This window comes from Diplotaxodon limnothrissa, linkage group LG3 (assembly GCF_057381915.1).
Source record: "Diplotaxodon limnothrissa isolate DT_005_m linkage group LG3, D_limnothrissa_male_GT1.1, whole genome shotgun sequence".
Classification (NCBI taxonomy): domain Eukaryota; kingdom Metazoa; phylum Chordata; class Actinopteri; order Cichliformes; family Cichlidae; genus Diplotaxodon; species Diplotaxodon limnothrissa.
The window spans coordinates 23,156,576-23,174,839 of NC_140598.1; the positions used below are offsets into that span (position 1 = coordinate 23,156,576).

Sequence of the window (18,264 nt, forward strand, 5' to 3'; positions counted from 1 at the left end):
CTTCTAATAGCCAGCAGGGGGCAACTCTGATTGTGTGGCGCCTACTTCCCACTCTGACCTGAGTAAACATGCTCCCAGTGTGTTTATGGGGGGAGGTGATACTTTGAAGTCTTAATGAATAAAAAATATTTATTTAGTAAATGACAGTATTTATTACAGTCAGAAAGGATTATAGTATGCTGTGGTAGAAAACAGCAAAGTCTTCACAAACCAATATGTATGACCATTTTTGGTATGTACACATTTAATAATGTTGGGTTTTTCCCTGGGACAAACTGGGCTGATCTTCAAATCATCTGTACCTCACCCCAAATTCACCTTAAAGCTTTAAATCCCTTTCCCGTGTGATAGCCACTGCTTTAGTTGAACTGTAAATGACAAAATATTAGGTGCAATTTAAATCCCATGGCTGTTTTTAAATCATCTCTTAAAAAATGTTTTTGTAATTACAAAATTGAACATTGCAGTTCTTTCAAGGGTCACTGGGAGGCACTGCGTCGCACTTTAGGAGTCACTGCTGCAAAGCAAAAGCTTGAACTATGAACAACCTCTGTAACATCCAGAGAAGTTACTGCTCATTATTTATATACATTACAGTTACAATGTTTTACAACTTAAACATGGAAACAGTACTACATGGTGTCACATTAGTTTCTTTTGAGGCCTAGTTGTCCTTCTTGTGCTCTCTGAGTGTAATCTGGAGTCAGCTCCACTTCCAGTTGTAAGTGCTGACATCACAAATCCAGCAGGTGGTCGATACTTTACGAAGAGAAGTTTATCTCTAGAAGATGTCATGTGAAGGTAGGGATGGGTATTGATAAGATTTTAACGATTCCGATTCCATTTTCGATTCTGTTTAACGATTCGATTCTTTATCGATTCTCTTATCGATTCTTTTTTTTTTTTAAAAAGGAGAACACTAAGGTCGATTAGCTCAGAGCTTTGTTTTATATCTTCTCTTTGAACAAGATAGAAATTTAGGAGTAACATGGCCTTACAAACCCAACAGTGAGATCTTGAGAGATCCAGCCTACGGCTCTTCAATGGGGTGTCACAGGGTCCCCAGGAAAAAAAAATTGTAAATGTAAAATAATAAAATAAATATTCTTGTGAGACATATCACATATTGACGGGGTCGGGTTATGTTAAAAAGTATAAATTGTTATACTTTGTTCATTGGTTCAAAGGTACCCCACACTTCTTTTTTTGTTTGCTTGTTTGTTCTGGTGTATTTTTCATTTGAACTGTTACTCTGCCAGAGTACTCATATTTACAAGATGGCATTGAACGCCCCATTGGTGTATCAGGAAAACTATTTTGTACGTATGTTCCTTGAAGGGGATTGAAGTCGTTCTTTTTTCCACCGCAGCGAAGGGCTAGGAGTAGGAGAGGAGCTGCTGTATGTTTTTGTTATCGAATCGATCTGATTGTGAAATAAAGCATATGCAGTGAGAAAGCAACTCCAGGAGTCATCCCTGCCTTAAAGCTGCAACATTCTTCTGTAGCAATAACAAAGTATAACATAAATTGTTCTGTGGCAATTACACAAGAATATCCAGTAATGTCCCTGCCTACAATTAAACACATTCACTTACCAAAAATCGGGGGCATCTGCTGTGGCAAATGGGTGCAAGCCTTTGACCACAAACTTAGACACTGCTCGGTGACATTAGTCTATCCTGGCCTGAAAGGAGACGCTACCGGTAGACTGCAGCGAGAACTACCAGCGAGCGCCAGCCAGACTCTGTCTGTCTCTCTCATCATGGTCACCTACATGTACAGTAATGGCAGGTCTTGTAATAAGGCAGATTGCGCTAACATAATATGCACTGTTAGTTGATTATTTACCTGCCGCATTAACGGGAGAGGACGTGCAAACGTTACCGCTGCTGCTGGGTTGAGAGTCACGAGTCCGGAGCGGAATTAAAAACGCGTGTCATCGCGTGTTTTGTGAGCAAATGCTTTTGCATATTCGTAGTGTTTCCTCCCTTAAATGAAATATCTACTTTGCAAGTTGCCCTGTTGTCATCGGTTCTCATAAAGTATAATCAAACTTTTGAGCGTTTGAGCCGCTTAGGCGCCGTGTTTCCTGCCAGGTAAATGACGCTCCGCAACGTGGTGACGTCATTCGGGGCGACTGGAATCGATAAGGGAATCGTTTGCAAAAATGGCAAACGATTCCAAGGAATTGAAACAGTGGGAACCGGTTCTCAACAAGAACCGGTTTTCGATACCCATCCCTATGTGAAGGGATGTTACATAAATCTGAATGCAAGAAACAGATTTTGTCCTCTTTTTTCCAATTTGTCTTCAAAACTTTAACAGAAACTCCTCCAACTTTCCACCTGAGGTTCAAACATCTTGATCTCCACCCATCGAGCTGACTCAAGCTCTAAAATCGAACACTCCAGTCCTCTTCTTTGTTGTCTTCTCCTTACTTCTCCTCTTATTTGGTTGCCTCTATCTCAGGTGTTGGGGGTGGAGCTTCACCTGACGGATCAGCTTGTGGGGGCACCAACTTCTTCTCCAGCCGGGTGACTCTGTGTTTGAGCTTGCTGTGAGTGGCGTCGTGCTCGGCCAGCAGCCGGGCGTAACGGGTCTGCAGGGAGTCCAGGGTGCTCGTCATCCGGTCCACCTTCTCCTCGATCTCTTTGGGGTCTGGGCCCTGCGCTGCCACCTGGAGGACAGAGTTCGTTTTAATAAAGTTTTTATTTCTGTAGACTAGATGTTTGCTAATGTTTCTAAACGAGATAATGTGACTGTACCTCGAGGTCCAGCAGCCCATCCTTCATTAGAATCTGCCTTCCTTTCTCCTCGAGCAGAGCTTTAGCATCCGGATATTCTGTCAGGGCTTCCATCAGGTCGTCTTTGGAAAGACAGAACAGGTCGGAGTAACCGATGCTTCTGATATTAGCTGTCCTCCTGTTTCCTGCCTTACTGCCTGTTGGAGAAGACGCGAGGCTGATTAGGTAACAGAAGCAGTCAGAAGGAAACAGCGCCCAATCCATCGATAACATTTTATGGGATTTTCATTTTTCCCCAGTTTTCTGCAGAAACAAACGTACTTTTATTAAATATTAAACCAGCTTTGGCTCAATAGCAAAACCCATTCTAAAGTTTTGTACATATTTGGGAAAATCTTTTTAAACAGTTCGTCCAAAGGTTTTGGTTTTCTAGCATTAGCACATTATCATTCTAGCATTAGCACATTATCATTCTAGCATTAGCACATTATCATTCTAGCATTAGCACATTATCATTCTAGCATTAGTTACTGCCATTGTGACCGAAAGGATTAGCTTGCTAATAAAGTCATAAGGCTTACCTTTGATAGCAAGAATGCTGATCTCGCCAAAGTAGCTTCCGTCGCTGAGAACAACAAACTGCTTGAGACCATCGTCAGAAACGACAGCTAGTTTTCCCTCCTTGATGATGTACATCTCTCTGCCAATATCACCCTTCTTACAGATGTAGTCTCCAGGACTGTAGACCTGAGGCTGTAGTTTTAGCACCAGTTCCACCAACAGACCAGCCTCGCAATCCGCAAAGATACGGACCTGCCACACCACACAGAGGACAAGACCTCATGCTTAGACTTTTTACATTTCTGTTGTATTTATGAGGGGTGCTTAGGAGCGTGCAAAGACCTTCTTCAGTGTGTCCAGGTGGACGTTGATGGCGATCTCAGCTCTCAGTTTGTCAGGGAGGTATTTCAACACTTCCCTCTCATCTACTGCTTTCTTATTGGTCCACAGGAAGTCAAACCACTTGATCACTCGCTTCTCCAGGTCTTTTGTTACCTGGGTTGGAAACAGAAGTATGGGGGAAGGGCTCAAGCAGTGCTTTGATGGGCTACATTACTGGTGTACTGATCATCAGGTGCATTGATACAGAATCTGTTTTCTGGTAAGTAAGAGTCGTTTTTGTCATTAAAAAAAGACAAAAAAGCGAAGCAGGTGTTATGTACAAGCTGAAGCAACTCAAATGGGATTTTCCAATTAGATTTATGTAAAAAAATATTTTATTTCAGATGCAAATACTATTAAAGGACCATTATGATAAAAATCACAGACTAACTGACCTTTCGGAAACTCATGTACTGTTTGATGGCATCAATGCGAGCCTGAAAGTCAGCTCTGGCAGCATTCATGTTGGTGATCATGGAGCCAACGTTACCGACAATGGTAGCAAAAATCAACACACCCACCTGTAGAAAAGCACAGGATATCCATAAACATCTATTCATTGTTGTTTTATATAGTATTAAATAAATAACATGAAAGCAAACGCAGATTTTTCTATTTTATAATCTCTGTATTGTATCAGTAAAGAAATATTGTCAAATTATGCCTAACATCTTACCATCTGTCTGTTTAAGCTTTCAAAACCAACCAAACCTCTTCAGGTAAATCCCCCACAACGCATCTGCTCTCAGGCTTGGGCTTTTTTAGCCACATGCTACACAGTCATATACTAAAGCTAAAGTTAGGCCGGACCCACCAGGAAGTCTGTGACGACGAAGAAGTACTCAGAGTTCTCTACAGGTGGTGGTGTTTCTCCAATGGTGGTGAGTGTTAACGTGGACCAGTACATACTGTAGGCATACTTCCTCACCAGACGACCGAACTCTGGATCGGTCGGGTCAGGATACACAAACCTGTCAGAACCGAAACCTGAAAGGACAGGACAGATTAATATGTTACAGCCTTTATCAGGGCTTCCTCGGGGCTTAAATCCAGATAAGGAATGAATCCAACAACCCCACCGATGGCTTTGGAAAAAGAGTAGTAAAGACAGGCATTCCAGTGGATGATGATGAGGATGTACATGACGAGGTTGGAGATACGCAGAAAGTTGGGGTAGTTTGTCCTGGTTTCTGTGCGCTGGAAGAACTCCATCATCCTGAAATGATAGGAGGTTACTCTTGTCACTGCTGAGAAATTCTTAGTTATGTTTGCAGAATAGCAGTAGTGAGGGTTAGACAGTCCAAAACCTCTGTGACATTATGTGTGTATTCAGTATCCTTAGAAAATCATTCTTATTCATTTTATCATCAAATCTCTGACTTTTAGGAAAAGGAAAAGATTCATATTTGTACCTTTGAGTTAAACATCACAACAACTTTTAGTTAAACTGTAAAGAAATGTTGTTCATAAATTCATGGAATTCAAAAATATCTTCCTACTTAGTCCAAAGACTGGTTAGCAGTGATTAACCCTTGTTTACCTGTTAAACCTGAAGAGTTTGTTGAGGCGGATCTCGGGGTAGGTGACACCGATGGCAAGGTAGAACACGTCAGTGGGAATCATGGACACCAGGTCCAGTCTGAACTGAAAGCTTTTCATGTACTGTTCACGTAACTTCAGCTCGTCCTTCACCAGCAAACCCTGCTCCAGGTAACCTGCAATCACATAAACAAGCATTTAAAATTTGTATGTGTTTGTACCATTATATTTGTGTGCTTACATTAACGTCTACAACAATCTGTGTGTGTGTGTTCAGACCGGTCCTAGTTCTGAAGACCATGTCACCAAGGTAGATGAGATCTGCCAGGAAGTCCAGGAGGAACCAAAAGATCAAGTAGTCAGTCTGCAACTCCTCGAAACATGCCCTGAAATGGACATGCATGTCATTCAGCACAGTAGTTACTTAAGTAACCAAGCTCTCTGGCATTGTTGGCTTTTATTTAACGGCACTGGGAACTTATTGTTGATATTAAGCTGTTGTTCTTCTGATGCTGTGGGCACCAAAGCCTTTAGAGCACTGACACAAACACATTGTTAGTAAGAAAGTGTGGATTTCATGTTACCTGGCTATAATCAGGGTCCAGTTGTACATGACAGGGATAGTGATCACACCCAGCCAGTAGTAGTACATGTTTCCTGCAGGATCAATCACTGTGATCTCCTTGGGACTGCAAACACATAACCAAATATAATTTGTATTTGCAGCACATGTGTACTTCAGCCTTACACAAGCATTCATAAAATCAGTTTTTCAAGACAGAGCCAGTGTTTCTGTTTAAGAAGATCAACTAAACATACGGGGCCTCCTTGGCTTTCTCCTTTTCTTTCTCCTTTTCTTTCTCCTTTTCTTTCTCCTTCTCTTTTTCTTCTTTCTCTTTCTGCTTTTTCTCCTTCTTCTCTTTTTTCTCCTTTTTTTCTTTCCTAGGAGAGATAATTACAAATAAGCAGTTTTCAGTGTTCATTAAAGTTGAAATATATTGAGATTTATGTGAAAATCTATATATCTGGATATGGACTCAAATTTACTCCTTTTTCTCTTTTTTCTCTTTCTTTTCTTTCTTCTCCTTCTTCTTTTTCTTCTTCTCCTCCCTGCAGGAAAGCAGGATATAAGAGATAAGTTTATATATGCCAATACATTTTACATGTAAGTGTATTTAGTCTGTGTGCGTGTCTTACTCTTCTTCATTGTTGTTGCTGTTATTGACGTTGAAGAGAAACCCCGGTCCAGCTTTTTGGGAGGCTCTGAAACAAAGAAAATGATCCGTTAACCTTCCCATCCATCAATAACCCTGAACAGTTGCCACTAACTGGTGTCATTCTTCAAGAAATTATGAAACTTTAACTTTAGACACTACAGCAGCTGCTAATGGCCTCTGAATCACGATAAAGGTCCATTAGGGTCTCTTCACGAGGCCCACGGGCACCTAAATCCTCTAAAGGACTCCAGAACCTGTTGGAAAATTTGTCTGTGAATACATTTTTGGTCCAAATGTCTTTCAGGTTACTATTTGTTGTTTGTTTGGATATAACTCTGGTAGGCCATTGGCTGGTACCCAAGCCCGATAAGTCCATGAACCTGCTGTCCTATGGCCTACACAGATTTAGCAAGAGGCCCTGAATCATTTTAAACCCATTCGAAAACCTCTTCGAGGACCCACTGAGCCACACTTGAACTACACTTCCCACAGGTGGCTCACAATCATCACTTTCATTACAGTTTTTGAGTCACATTTGTATGATACTCACCTGTCCTGTGCACCGACTTCACCTGGCTCCTCGTCCATATCTTGTAGAACTATGGAGGGTGGAGTTAATCTGGAGACTTGGTGTGGGAGTAACGGTGCTACCTTGGCCATGGAGATGTTTTTCTTTTGGCTAATTTATGTCCAGAAAGGGAGAAAAAAATGAATTTTGGTGAAACCTTTGCAACACAGAATGTCATACAGTCAGGACATATCCACGGTGAGTTTAGCATGATGGCATTTTATTTGAACACTTGGATGTGTCCAACCGGGTACCACGATGTCATAAAATACTGTCTTTATGCAACATCATTACAAGTTTGCTTTCCCAGCTGTTCAGTGCTGATGTTAAAAATCTTCCTGGGCCTAAAGAAATACAAGCCTTGCTAAAAACTTTAGACCTGACAATAACGTGGTCATCGGTACCCGAACTGATTAGCCTCTGGCATCCCTCTGTGATCCACATTTAGTAGGCCCGCTGCACCATGTTTGCAGCACAAAGTTAGTTGTCTGACAAATTTTCTTTGACCCAAAATGGTATTAAAATAATTGTATTTAAACAACACGAAATTGTCTTATTTTAGCTTATTAAACATTCTTTTCATGAATAATTACTAACGGTTAGAGCTTTACAAAGACTATGAGACTAAAGGAGACCCGGGTGGAAAGGATGGTTTTTAGAAAGACGTTTCATTACCAGGCGTTGTTTGGCCCTAACTGGTCGAACCACATAGGACCTACACAGGATCCAAAGCTGGCAGCTCAATGGCATTTTTGAGGCAGTGCCAACACCTGTATGAGCCATATTTTGCAATATAAGGGTAAGACAGATTTTGTTGTTGACACCTTATCATCTAAGTAGGCCATGTGTGGCTAACTAGGAGCCAAACTGGCTGCTTTATGGACCTGAACCCGGGAACATAAACTGTTTTTATTAGAGATTATTACCGGTTCTTTCTTAAGAACTGATTAGTAACGTTTTATGAAGATTCAGGTAAATAAAGACCCTTTGGTAACACGCAGGTTTTTGTGCTGTAGTGTGGGGTCACCAAGAGTTTAAACAAAAGCAACAGGTAAATTAAGATCATACACACATGAGTATACAACATATCCACTATCAACATTGGACCAAATAAACCTACATTGTTCCCTCACGTTTCCATTTTTATTGTTATCAATTCTATTGAACGAAAACGTGTATGATGTTTAAAAAATGTCTTGCATAATGTGCGGCCTTCTACCCTCAGTCCATTATCTCCTTACTCACCAGCTGATAATCCAACACCCGTGGTTATGTGGCCTAGATCCACCAGCAGCCCATCAAACTCATCTCCATGGAAACAGAGGAGTAACCTCCCATAAACGCACTCCTGTGGAAGCTGGGACCCTTTAAATCCTCACTGGTTTAGAGTCTAGAAGGAAAAAAGGAGAAAAGGGACGGAGGGATGGAAGGAGTGGAGCGTTCGGAGGGTCCAGCAGACGAGTCTCCTCAGTCACCCTGACCAGGATAAAGAGATTAGAGGAGGGATGATACTGTGTGTCTTACGTACGCCTGCACTCAGAGGTGGGGAATGAAACTACTACCATGTGGTTACACATGAAAATATACAACTCCACCTCGACAACTTTAATATTTGTTTCAGTGTTGAGCAAAGACGTAAAACAGCATGTAAAAGTGAATGTGATGCAACGGAGGAGTTCAAGTTAGACAAACAGGAAGCTAGGAAAGAAGGAGAAGAAGTGAAATGTGTCACAGAAGGAGGAGTTAATCAATGAAGCGATTAGAAAGGAAAGAAACGGCTAAATGAGAAACAGAAGAATGTATAACAGCATTACAGGAAGGAGGAAATAAAGAGAAGGATGAAATATGGTGGAGGAAAAAAGGGGACAGAAAGAGTGTGAGGAGTGGTGTGAAAGTAGTGATTGCAGTAGTGAAAAGTGAGGAAGAGCAGATTAGAAAGAGCCGTGCTGGTTTTCCTCTGATCCTCCTGAGTCAGCAGTGTAGCCTTAATAACACACAGCAGCCTTTAGCGGGCAGCTCTGATTGGCTTATTGGGAATTAGTCCGTGTGTGTGTGTGTGTTTGCAGCACTGTTACCTTTACTGTCACCACACAAAGACTATAATTCATGTGTGAGTGAAGTACCATCGGCTCTGCAGGGCTGAATCTTCATCCCTTTGTATTGCACTAGGAAAATGAACACATGTGTGACATAATCTCCACCACAGTCTTCAGTAACAGGCTTCTTGAAGCTTTTCTTTGGATGTTGGCAGCCTTTCTTTATCATGATGATCCCACACTGTTGAGTGGAGGCCAATCCTATGATAGTGTTTTCTATCCATGCTTTCACTGCACTGGCGGTGTGTTTGGGATCACAGCTGAAAAACGAAGCTGTTGCCAAGCAGGCTCTTTCCAGATGGTATTAGATGGTGGATGGTGGGACATCTCAGCCTCTTCTCCCCGATTCCCTTCCTGAAGAACGGCTTCTTCTTCCTCTGAGACCATTTCTGGCCTCAGCGAGCACCTCGGCAGTTTTAGGCAGTTATTTTAATTCCACTTTAACCGCTTATGCACCAGTCGCCTCAGATTCATTGAAGACATTGACATTAACACTTTGACTTTGAAGAAAATCTTTGGAGTCTTGCTCAAAATTTGAGAGCTGATAATAGGACCATGTTTATAAACTATTTCTTATAAACTTCCTGCTGTTCCAAAAGTGGCCACAATCCAGAAACACGTGGCTGCAGATGCAGTTTTTCATTTTAAACTGGGATTTATCGCCCTGCGCTCATGATCCTAAAGCTCCTGTTTAATTTGCAATTACATTTGAAAGAGGGAAACCTGGACCTGGTATTACCTGCTCTGTCATTTCAACAGAGAGTTTATGGCTATTGCTAATTTCCAAACTTTGTCCCTTGTGGGGCTTTTACATTCACACACATGCTCGGAGTGATGAGCTGTGTGGATCCTGTGTCTGTGACTCCCCCCTCATCTGCTGCCCTCTGCTGGATGCTTCTGTAACTGCTCTACTTTGAACCAATGAGTGATTTGTGATCAGTGAGTAAAGCAGTTGAGAATTCAGCTCGGATGCTGTGACAGGTTGAAACCACTGCAACAAGTCCTCTTTGATGTTCCACGATCAGCTGGATGTGGTGTTACTGCAAAGGTGAAGCACAGCAGCTCAGTATTCAGGTGTCAGATCACGAAAAGACACAGATCCACTGCCCTGCAGACCTTTTATAGATTTTTGAAAGTTTAACCTGACATTGAAACTGTTTTTAACAACAACCCCACAGTTACTGATTTATTGTGTTTTACATTATCTGACATTTCTGATTAGTGCTGATGTGCATGAAGTGAACTTCTTCCACTGTTTTGGCAGCCGTTCAGTAAATATGTACACCAGTCCCTCACACTGTTGCACAGGTCCCATCAGTAATGATGACAAAGGATGCTGTCGGTGTGTGTGATGCTTTCATGTGTGTGTGATTTCACTGTGATGAAGCCAGTTTATTGTGGCTATTTCACATTGAGCTGTGATACGGGGCTGTCAGAAATACTCACACCATTAGAAAAACACAAAACCACTGAGCTATGGTGGCAAGAAAAGAGGAAGAAGAGGCTTTTTCCCCTGATCTAGTTTTTTTCTCAAGCTTTTAAAAAAGATTTTCAATCCTGTTGAATAATTTTGACCTATTTTCTTCTGTTTTTTTGGATACAAAATAACAATCGTATATTTGAATGTCTGTTTGGACGAAATGTCCCCGAGCATGAATAAAAGACTTCAGAATTTATTTTTCACGTCTGAGAGAAACTTTCTAACATTTCTGTTTCAGGTCATCTTTTTGTAAAACTCTTTATAAACTTACCTAAAACGTAGTGAACAAAACTGCGATCTCAGCCAGACGAAGAGTTCAGTAGAACCACGTTATTCCTAAAATAAGTTGTATCACCGCGGCTCTAATTCTCCGTCCTTCCATTAAAAGTCTTTAATCTTCAGTTTCTTAAATGAGTCACGTGGTACGACCAACTCGCGAGACCGTTAACGTAGCTAAATTCGTCATCGACACAAACTTCCACGCGCGCTCCGAAGCCTCACAGCCCCGCGGAAGGATACACTATCCATCGACTTCAGCGGAGCATCCTCGCGCTGAGCCGCAGGTAAGTTCAGCGCCCCCGGTCCCCCCGGTCACACACACACGTCAGACTCAGCTCAGGCGAGAAACGTGTTCTTTTATTTCTCTGGTGGAAGAAAAAAAACCTGTCGCGTTAAATAGTGCCGCGTTTGTAAGGAAAAAGCGCTCCGGGGGGAGAAAATTGTCATGCTAACATACTTGTGGGGACCAACAGTCACTAACGGGGACAACGTGTCTGTCCGCACGAGTTTGAAGTTATTTTTGAGGCTCAAAATGTGGTTTTAGTGTCAGGGTTACAGTTAGCATCATGTGAATAAGATGTCCTCACTAAGATATGAAAACGAGTGTGTGTGTGTGTGTGTGCGCGCGCGCGTGGGCCGCTGTGACCTCTGACCCTTAGAGGAGCGGGAACATTAGCTGGTGTTTTTTAGAAGCTGGCTGCAGTTAACTGCTTACAGGCTGTGGTTTCCCTAACAAAGCTACAAGTTCACCGACTCACCGGCTGATGCGTTCCAGATTAAATGACCTGTGGGTGTTTAAAACCACAGTGAACAGCTACAAGTACAAAGGGTTTTTACCTGCTGCCTGTATCATGACATACCAGGTGAACAGGCTTCGCCTCAGCATTAGACTGCTGTCAGCTATCCAGTGACTTATGAGCCTCTGACAATGAGAGACGCCTCATGTCACAGTTTAAGTAAACGCCTTAAATAAAAGTTGTAACTTTGCACTTCAGTCACATGTTAACGTTTCATCTAAACGATGTACAAAACCCGTGTCTCGTCTTTTATTTCGCAGCTCACAGGTGGAGGTGACATACCTGGGGAGGAGAGGAAGGTTGGCGGAGGTCAGGACCACTGAGGGAACAGAAGCAGCAGGATGGCTTCACCCGAAAAGGTGCCTAGAAATAATTGCTGTAAATAAAAAAAGGAGCATTTTCTAAGTTAAGCACGGCAGCGTACGAAAAGAAACCACATGACGAAGCGCTGCTGCTTGCTGAGCCTGAGAGAAGCGAGACAAAATCTAGACTTGGAGTTTGAAGAATTAGTGGCTTCATGATTTGTATTTTCACATGAAATAAATAACAGAACAGCTTTTCTCAGTGGAGCGTGCTCTGGACCTGAGACTTGTTTGTAGGGCTGGACGATGGAGAGTTTGTAACATATACTGATTAGCAATGAATCAGGAGTATCACTCGACTTTTATCTGGGAAACTTTCTGTAATGTCTCTGATAACTGACTAATAACACACTAATTAAACAACATTGCACACTCAGTACTCTTACCAGGCAAAATAGCCAACACCATTTTCAGTGTGCCTGCAGGGAAAGAGTTTAAAACCAGGACAAATAAAGATTAGAACAAATTAAATAATAACACTAATGGCAGTTTAAGTCGTGTAACTCTAGCCTGTGAATCATTCAAGCATAAAATAAGGAGGTAATACAGGGATGTTCCATAAACATCATTTGTTTTCATTTCTTTAGTCAAATCTATGAAAAATGCCAGAGAAACAGTTTGACAGCATACAATATATTTTGCGCCAACAATGTGATTTCCAAACAGCAGTTAGCTGAAGGGTGTCATTTTGGACACGAGTGTTTCTGGGAATAATAAAACATAGATGACTTGTTTTGACAGCATTTCATTTGGATATTTACTGATCTTAAAGTATATATGATCAAACACAGCCGAGCATTTTAGATGTTTAGTAGAAACCTTTTACTCACCTTTCCTGTTTCTTCAGTTTTTGTTCTACTGCAGAATATTTTTAAGGTTATCTGCTATAAAAAGTCAGGAAAATCTCCTTCATGTTTTTTTGTTTTGTCCTCAGTTACTTTGACACACAGACATCTGCTGTGATGCTCACACCTCTGATGAAGTCTCACAGTGTCAGTACTGATAAATGATCAGAACTATAATACTTCTGACTGTCTGATTTTAAAATTGAACCGAATCGCATCGGGACCTTGTGAACCTGAATTGAATGGATTATAGAAATCAGTAACGATTCTCACCCAACAGAAGTGGATGTAGCTCTGGGTAAGGATGAAAAGATCACTTTTTCGTTAAGTTAAGGCCTGATCTGTCTGAAATTCATAGCCAGTGCTCTGACACGGAGCCATTAAGCTTTGAACGCTGAAAAAGCACTGCGTATCCAAAAACAAAATTATATGTCGTGATAAATGCACTGCCCAAGTGTCCCCTCTCCTCACTGCCTTTCAGCGGCAGGTAGCAGCAAAGATGATGATGATTAAGTTTAACATTGCCAAAGCACTTTAAGCTCGAGCACTTTTTCAGTAACTTATCTTTCTTGTAGATCTGTGCTCCAAATAAAGAACTTTGTGTTCACAAGATTGTTAGTTAATCATCATTACAAAAGATTGAAAAAGCATGCTGTGAAGTTTAAGGTTTGTTAGGCCGTGTTTTGAGTTTTGTTTGAAAAAGAATAGCTTCATATAAGAAGAAAATATATATCACATATGCAGGACACCTTAAACTAGTGTTTTTAATTAAGCAGCAAGGCAGAACAAAATCAGGGCTGTATCAAGACGCGAGGACTAAACCCCAATTCAACCAGAACTGAACATATTTGTTAACTTTAAGAGTAAAGAGAGAAACTATCTGTATTTCTTAATTGTAAATGGCACCAAATTGTATTCAAAACTTGAGCCACACTCATGGAGCTCCACAATCCTTTTCCTGGTGTTTTGGTTGACATCTCTTAATTTTCCCATGTCAAAGAAACAGGCTCTGTGTTTTGCCTTATATGCATCCACAGCTGTGCCACCAATTTACTCACATGGACTCTACTAACCTATCAGAAGCTTCTTCAGCTCAGAATGGAGTCGTCTGGAGTTTTCTTATTAATTAACAATAAACTTAGTGTATATGTACTCCTAAATATGATGAAAGTGATTAAAATAGAAGCTCTGTCTCTCTTTATTCTGACATTTAACTAATTCAAAAGATATTTCAATATTTATTTATCTAAAACAAAAGTTTACTCTAAATTGATGTTTAACAGTAAAAAAATGTTTTTATGTTTTTTTTTTAATGTTTTTTCACTAAAGTGTATGTAAATATCTGGTTTCAACTGTGAATATACTGCTGTGTATTGAAATTCCTCTTGATTTGCATAGAAATATATTGAACAACATCCAAAGCATAATATATAAAATTTCTAAATTATTAACTAACAATCTTGTGCTTAAAGTGCTTTGTCAATATTGTAGAAAATGTTAAACTTAATCATCATCTCGGCTCCTCTGACGACCTGTTTGCTGCTGCATGCTGCTGAAAGGCAGTGGGGAGAGGGGACACTTGGGCATTTATCGCAGCATATAATGTGTTTCCTGGATACACTGTGCTTTTTCAGCATTCAAAGATTGATGGCACCATGTCAGAGCACTGGCTATGAATTTCAGACAGATCAGGCCTTAACTTAACAAAAAAGTTATCAATCGTTCTTTTCATCTTTTCTTATTACCCACAGCTACATCCACTTCTGTCAGGCCTAGGCTGCTCATAGGGCTGGGTATCATCACTGATTTCTATAATCCATTCGATTCTGGTTTTCAAAGTCCTGATTTGATTCAATTTAGCCTCAGACAGTCAGAAATATTATAATGAGACTTCATCAGAATTGTGAACATCACAGCAGATGCCTTTGTGTGAAAGTAACTGAGAATAAAACACAGAAAAACATGAAGGAGATTTTCCTGGTCTGGCTTTTTATAGCAGATAACCTTAAAAATATTCTGCAATTTTGCATAATTTTAAGAAGTTTAAATTTCTTCAGTATTGAACAGCAGAAATTAGGCTTTCTTGTCCGAGGTCATTGAAGTGAAAAAAGAAAAAGACAGCGCTGTAAACAACAGTAGACTGGTGGGTAATAAGCAAACAAATAATGCAGAAAACAGAGATTTGAGATTGGAAACTGTTCCTGAAGTACACACAGAGAGAGAGCTGTGCAGGAAGTGTGATTTTTATCGTGGCGGAAGCAAAACAGCAAAAGTCAGAGGGAATTCATGACGACATTGATCAAATGTGAAGCGCAGTTTGCTGCTTCTTTTGCTGCTGGCTCTGCAAATTTTGGTTGGAGAGAGGCAAAACCTGCAGCTCAGAATCAGCGCAAAAAAGACGTAAACACAGCGTGGACCGGACACATCAGGATCGCTAAGCGTGTCCGTCTACGGGCCGTCGGGTGAGAAAGCCAAGAAAGACAAAGCTGATTCTGATGCGTCCACTCTGTGTTTACGTCTTTGTGTGGAATCCGTTAATGAATTGATATCGCTTTATTCAAGCTACTCACCTCTCTCTTCCACCTGCACTTTCAACTGGACCATGGCCAATCAGAGAGGTCCCGCCCCTGACTATCTCTGATTCGTTTAGTCCATGATAGGGGCAAAATGTGTGTCTGTTGTTGACCACACGGAGAGTTGCAGAGATTTTTTTTTTTTGTTACCCGAACAGTTGGTCGCACACTCCAAAAGACCCCGGGTTTCTGAAAAAACAACCCGGGCTTAAGCCCAGTAAGCCACCCCCCGCTCCGCCAATGGTGCTGGCGCACCAGTGCAACCATGGGAAAAAGTTAGTCTAGAGCCCTGCTGACTTCTGGAAGTGTCACCATGTTGCCAGTACCTGAGTTATAATCTGTTTTTGTTTTTCTGTTGAATTAGGACAAGACCGGCAAAGAAATGCGGAAAAAACACAGATGTCAGCAATGCCAGAAGGCTTTCCACAACCTGAAGCAACTAAAGAGTCATCAAAAAAGTCACACTGAAGAAAGACTGTACAGCTGTGATCAGTGTGAGAAAACATACAAAACAGTACGCACGCTAAATGTTCATAAGAAAACGCACAGTGGAGAAAAACCACATATGTGTCAGGAGTGCGGCAGTGAATTTATCTCATTGAGAAACTTATCGACTCACATTCAACGGTATCACACTGGAGAGAGACCGCACCATTGTCAGCAATGTGACAAAGGGTTTGTGACCCAAGGAGAATTAAAGCATCATCAGAGGGTTCACACAGGAGAAAAGCCCTACAGCTGCAGTGAGTGCGGGAAAAGTTTTTCATGGCTTTCGAGTCTTGTCTATCACCAGCGCATCCACACTGGGGTGAAACCGTTCAGCTGTGAGGAGTGTGGGAAGAGTTTCACTCGACTATATTATTTAAAGCGCCACAAGAACATCCACACAAAAGAAATGATTTTCTCCTGTGAGCAGTGCGGTAAAGATTTCTCTTCATCATCTAACCTTAGAAGGCATGTTGTTATGCATACCGGAGAGAAATCACACAGATGTGACCAGTGTGGGAGAAGATTCACCTTGAGGGAAAACCTGAGACGCCACACACGTATTCACACTGGAGAAAAACCATACAAGTGCAGACACTGCGACAAGACTTTTAGTTCACAGACTCAGTGCACAGTACATGAACGCATCCACACTGGAACGAGACCGTACAGCTGTGAGGAGTGTGGGAAGAGTTTCACTCAAATAGGTACTTTAAAGGTGCACAGGAACATCCACACAAAAGAAATGATTTTCACCTGTGAGGAGTGCGGTAAAGATTTCTCTTCATCATCTAACCTTAGAAGGCATGTTGTTATGCATACCGGAGAGAAATCACACAGATGTGACCAGTGTGGGAGAAGATTCACCTTGAGGCAAGACCTGAGACACCACACACGTATTCACACTGGAGAAAAACCATACAAGTGCAGACACTGCGACAAGACTTTTAGTTCACAGACTAAGCGCACAGTACATGAACGCATCCACACTGGAACGAGACCGTACAGCTGTGGGGAGTGTGGGAAGAGTTTCACTCAAATAGGTACTTTAAAGGTGCACAGGAACCGCCACACAAAAGACATGCTTTTCTCCTGCGAGCAGTGCGGGAAGGTCTTCACTTCTCGCAGTGCATTAAATTATCATAAAAGGATCCACCGACAGAAACAGCAATAATGTGAACTTTGCAGAAAAAGATTTGAAGGAATACAAAGTCACTGCTGTACTCTCACTGAAAATACAACCTGAAAGTGTAAAAACGCTGTAAACAAACCTTCATTATGCAGTTGTTATGTCAACATACTTCGTCTTTCCTGTTTGCTTGTTTTAAAAGATGTTTTTGTTGTTGGGTGCTTTATTTCATTAAAAAACGAATTAATTCTATAAATATCATCATACATCGATCTATAATTACTTAACTACAGCTTTCCAAAGTGCTGTCTTTTATATGTCATACATACGATTGTTAAAAATGGCAGGTTTGTTTGAACCAACAGATTTCTTTTAAATGAAGCAGTTTGTCTTTCTAAGAATATTTTATTTGTTTATTACTGTGAGTTTTGTTGTGACAGAAACATCATTTTCTTGAGGTTTTCATTATATGACACTTGCTATGTACTTTTCTTTGAAACATGGATGCGAGTTGTTTTAGGCACATCGTTCAGGCCTACATCATTATTGTGTTTCTGTTGCATCAATAGAACTTCGTTTTGAGGCAGCTAAAGTTGCAGATGTTGCAGACTTTGTAAAGTTACTTTGATGTTAACAAAGTTTTACACAAACTGATGTGTTTGTTTAAACTGTTTTTGGAGGTCCAAACATGGCCGACCGAAGTGTTCGTTGTTGATACAGTTACTGAAAATGATTTGATTTGTCATTAGGACTCAGAGAGGACCTAACTTCTGCTGTCAGTGACGTGAAAATACTGACTGCTGATGTTTGTCAGGGTTTTGTTAACTTACAGCAATGTTGATAATAATAATAATAATTTTAGGATCTTGCGTTTAAGTTTTTTCCTTATTGGCTGCTGTCCAGTCATTTCTAACATGCACTGTTACAATGCTGTTTGTTTCTTGCATAAATAAAAAGTATTTATTGATCAGTGAGTAGAAGGATGGGTGACCCCTCCCACTCACTTTCTTTGTATCCCATCTGTTCATCTGTTTTCAGTGAATCTCCTAAATATAAATAAACAAATACTATGTTCAGGAATGCTTGGACTCTTATTTCTTCTGAACAAACATTTCTGTAACTCGGTGTAAGGGCATCGTTTCTTGCTCATAGAATCGTCTAGAATTCAGATCTATGACATTGAGATAACTTATCATTAAAAGCATGA

At 41.0% G+C, this 18,264-nt stretch overlaps 2 protein-coding genes across 2 annotated transcripts; one reads left to right on the top strand and one right to left on the bottom strand.

Annotated features, from left to right (window-relative positions):
• Nucleotides 1–2,446: 2,446 nt before the first annotated feature.
• Nucleotides 2,447–7,102, bottom strand: cnga1b (cyclic nucleotide gated channel subunit alpha 1b). The gene is made up of 14 exons (XM_085344529.1): nucleotides 6,993–7,102; nucleotides 6,423–6,488; nucleotides 6,273–6,335; nucleotides 6,045–6,167; nucleotides 5,810–5,914; nucleotides 5,505–5,611; nucleotides 5,227–5,401; nucleotides 4,766–4,902; nucleotides 4,501–4,673; nucleotides 4,082–4,207; nucleotides 3,648–3,800; nucleotides 3,326–3,557; nucleotides 2,766–2,941; nucleotides 2,447–2,677 (listed from the first exon to the last, which is right to left on the bottom strand). The coding sequence occupies exons 1-14, from the start codon at nucleotides 7,100–7,102 to the stop codon at nucleotides 2,447–2,449; spliced, it is 1,977 nt and encodes a 658-aa protein (XP_085200655.1).
• Nucleotides 7,103–12,003: 4,901 nt separating this feature from the next.
• LOC146635009 (uncharacterized) lies at nucleotides 12,004–17,102 on the top strand. The gene is made up of 2 exons (XM_085344799.1): nucleotides 12,004–12,021; nucleotides 15,807–17,102. The coding sequence occupies exons 1-2, from the start codon at nucleotides 12,004–12,006 to the stop codon at nucleotides 17,100–17,102; spliced, it is 1,314 nt and encodes a 437-aa protein (XP_085200925.1).
• Nucleotides 17,103–18,264: the final 1,162 nt, after the last annotated feature.

What these genes read in the sequence shown, in the direction of transcription:
- cnga1b (XM_085344529.1), bottom strand. Translation starts at nt 7,102, where the DNA reads ATGGCCAAGGTAGCACCGTTACTCCCACACCAAGTCTCCAGATTAACT. An exon ending in AAACTCTTCAGGTTTAACAG is followed by an intron (nt 4,903 to 5,226) that starts GTAAACAAGGGT and finishes CTATCATTTCAG; the next exon opens with GATGATGGAGTTCTTCCAGC. An exon ending in AGTACATGAGTTTCCGAAAG is followed by an intron (nt 3,801 to 4,081) that starts GTCAGTTAGTCT and finishes TTTCCAACCCAG; the next exon opens with GTAACAAAAGACCTGGAGAA.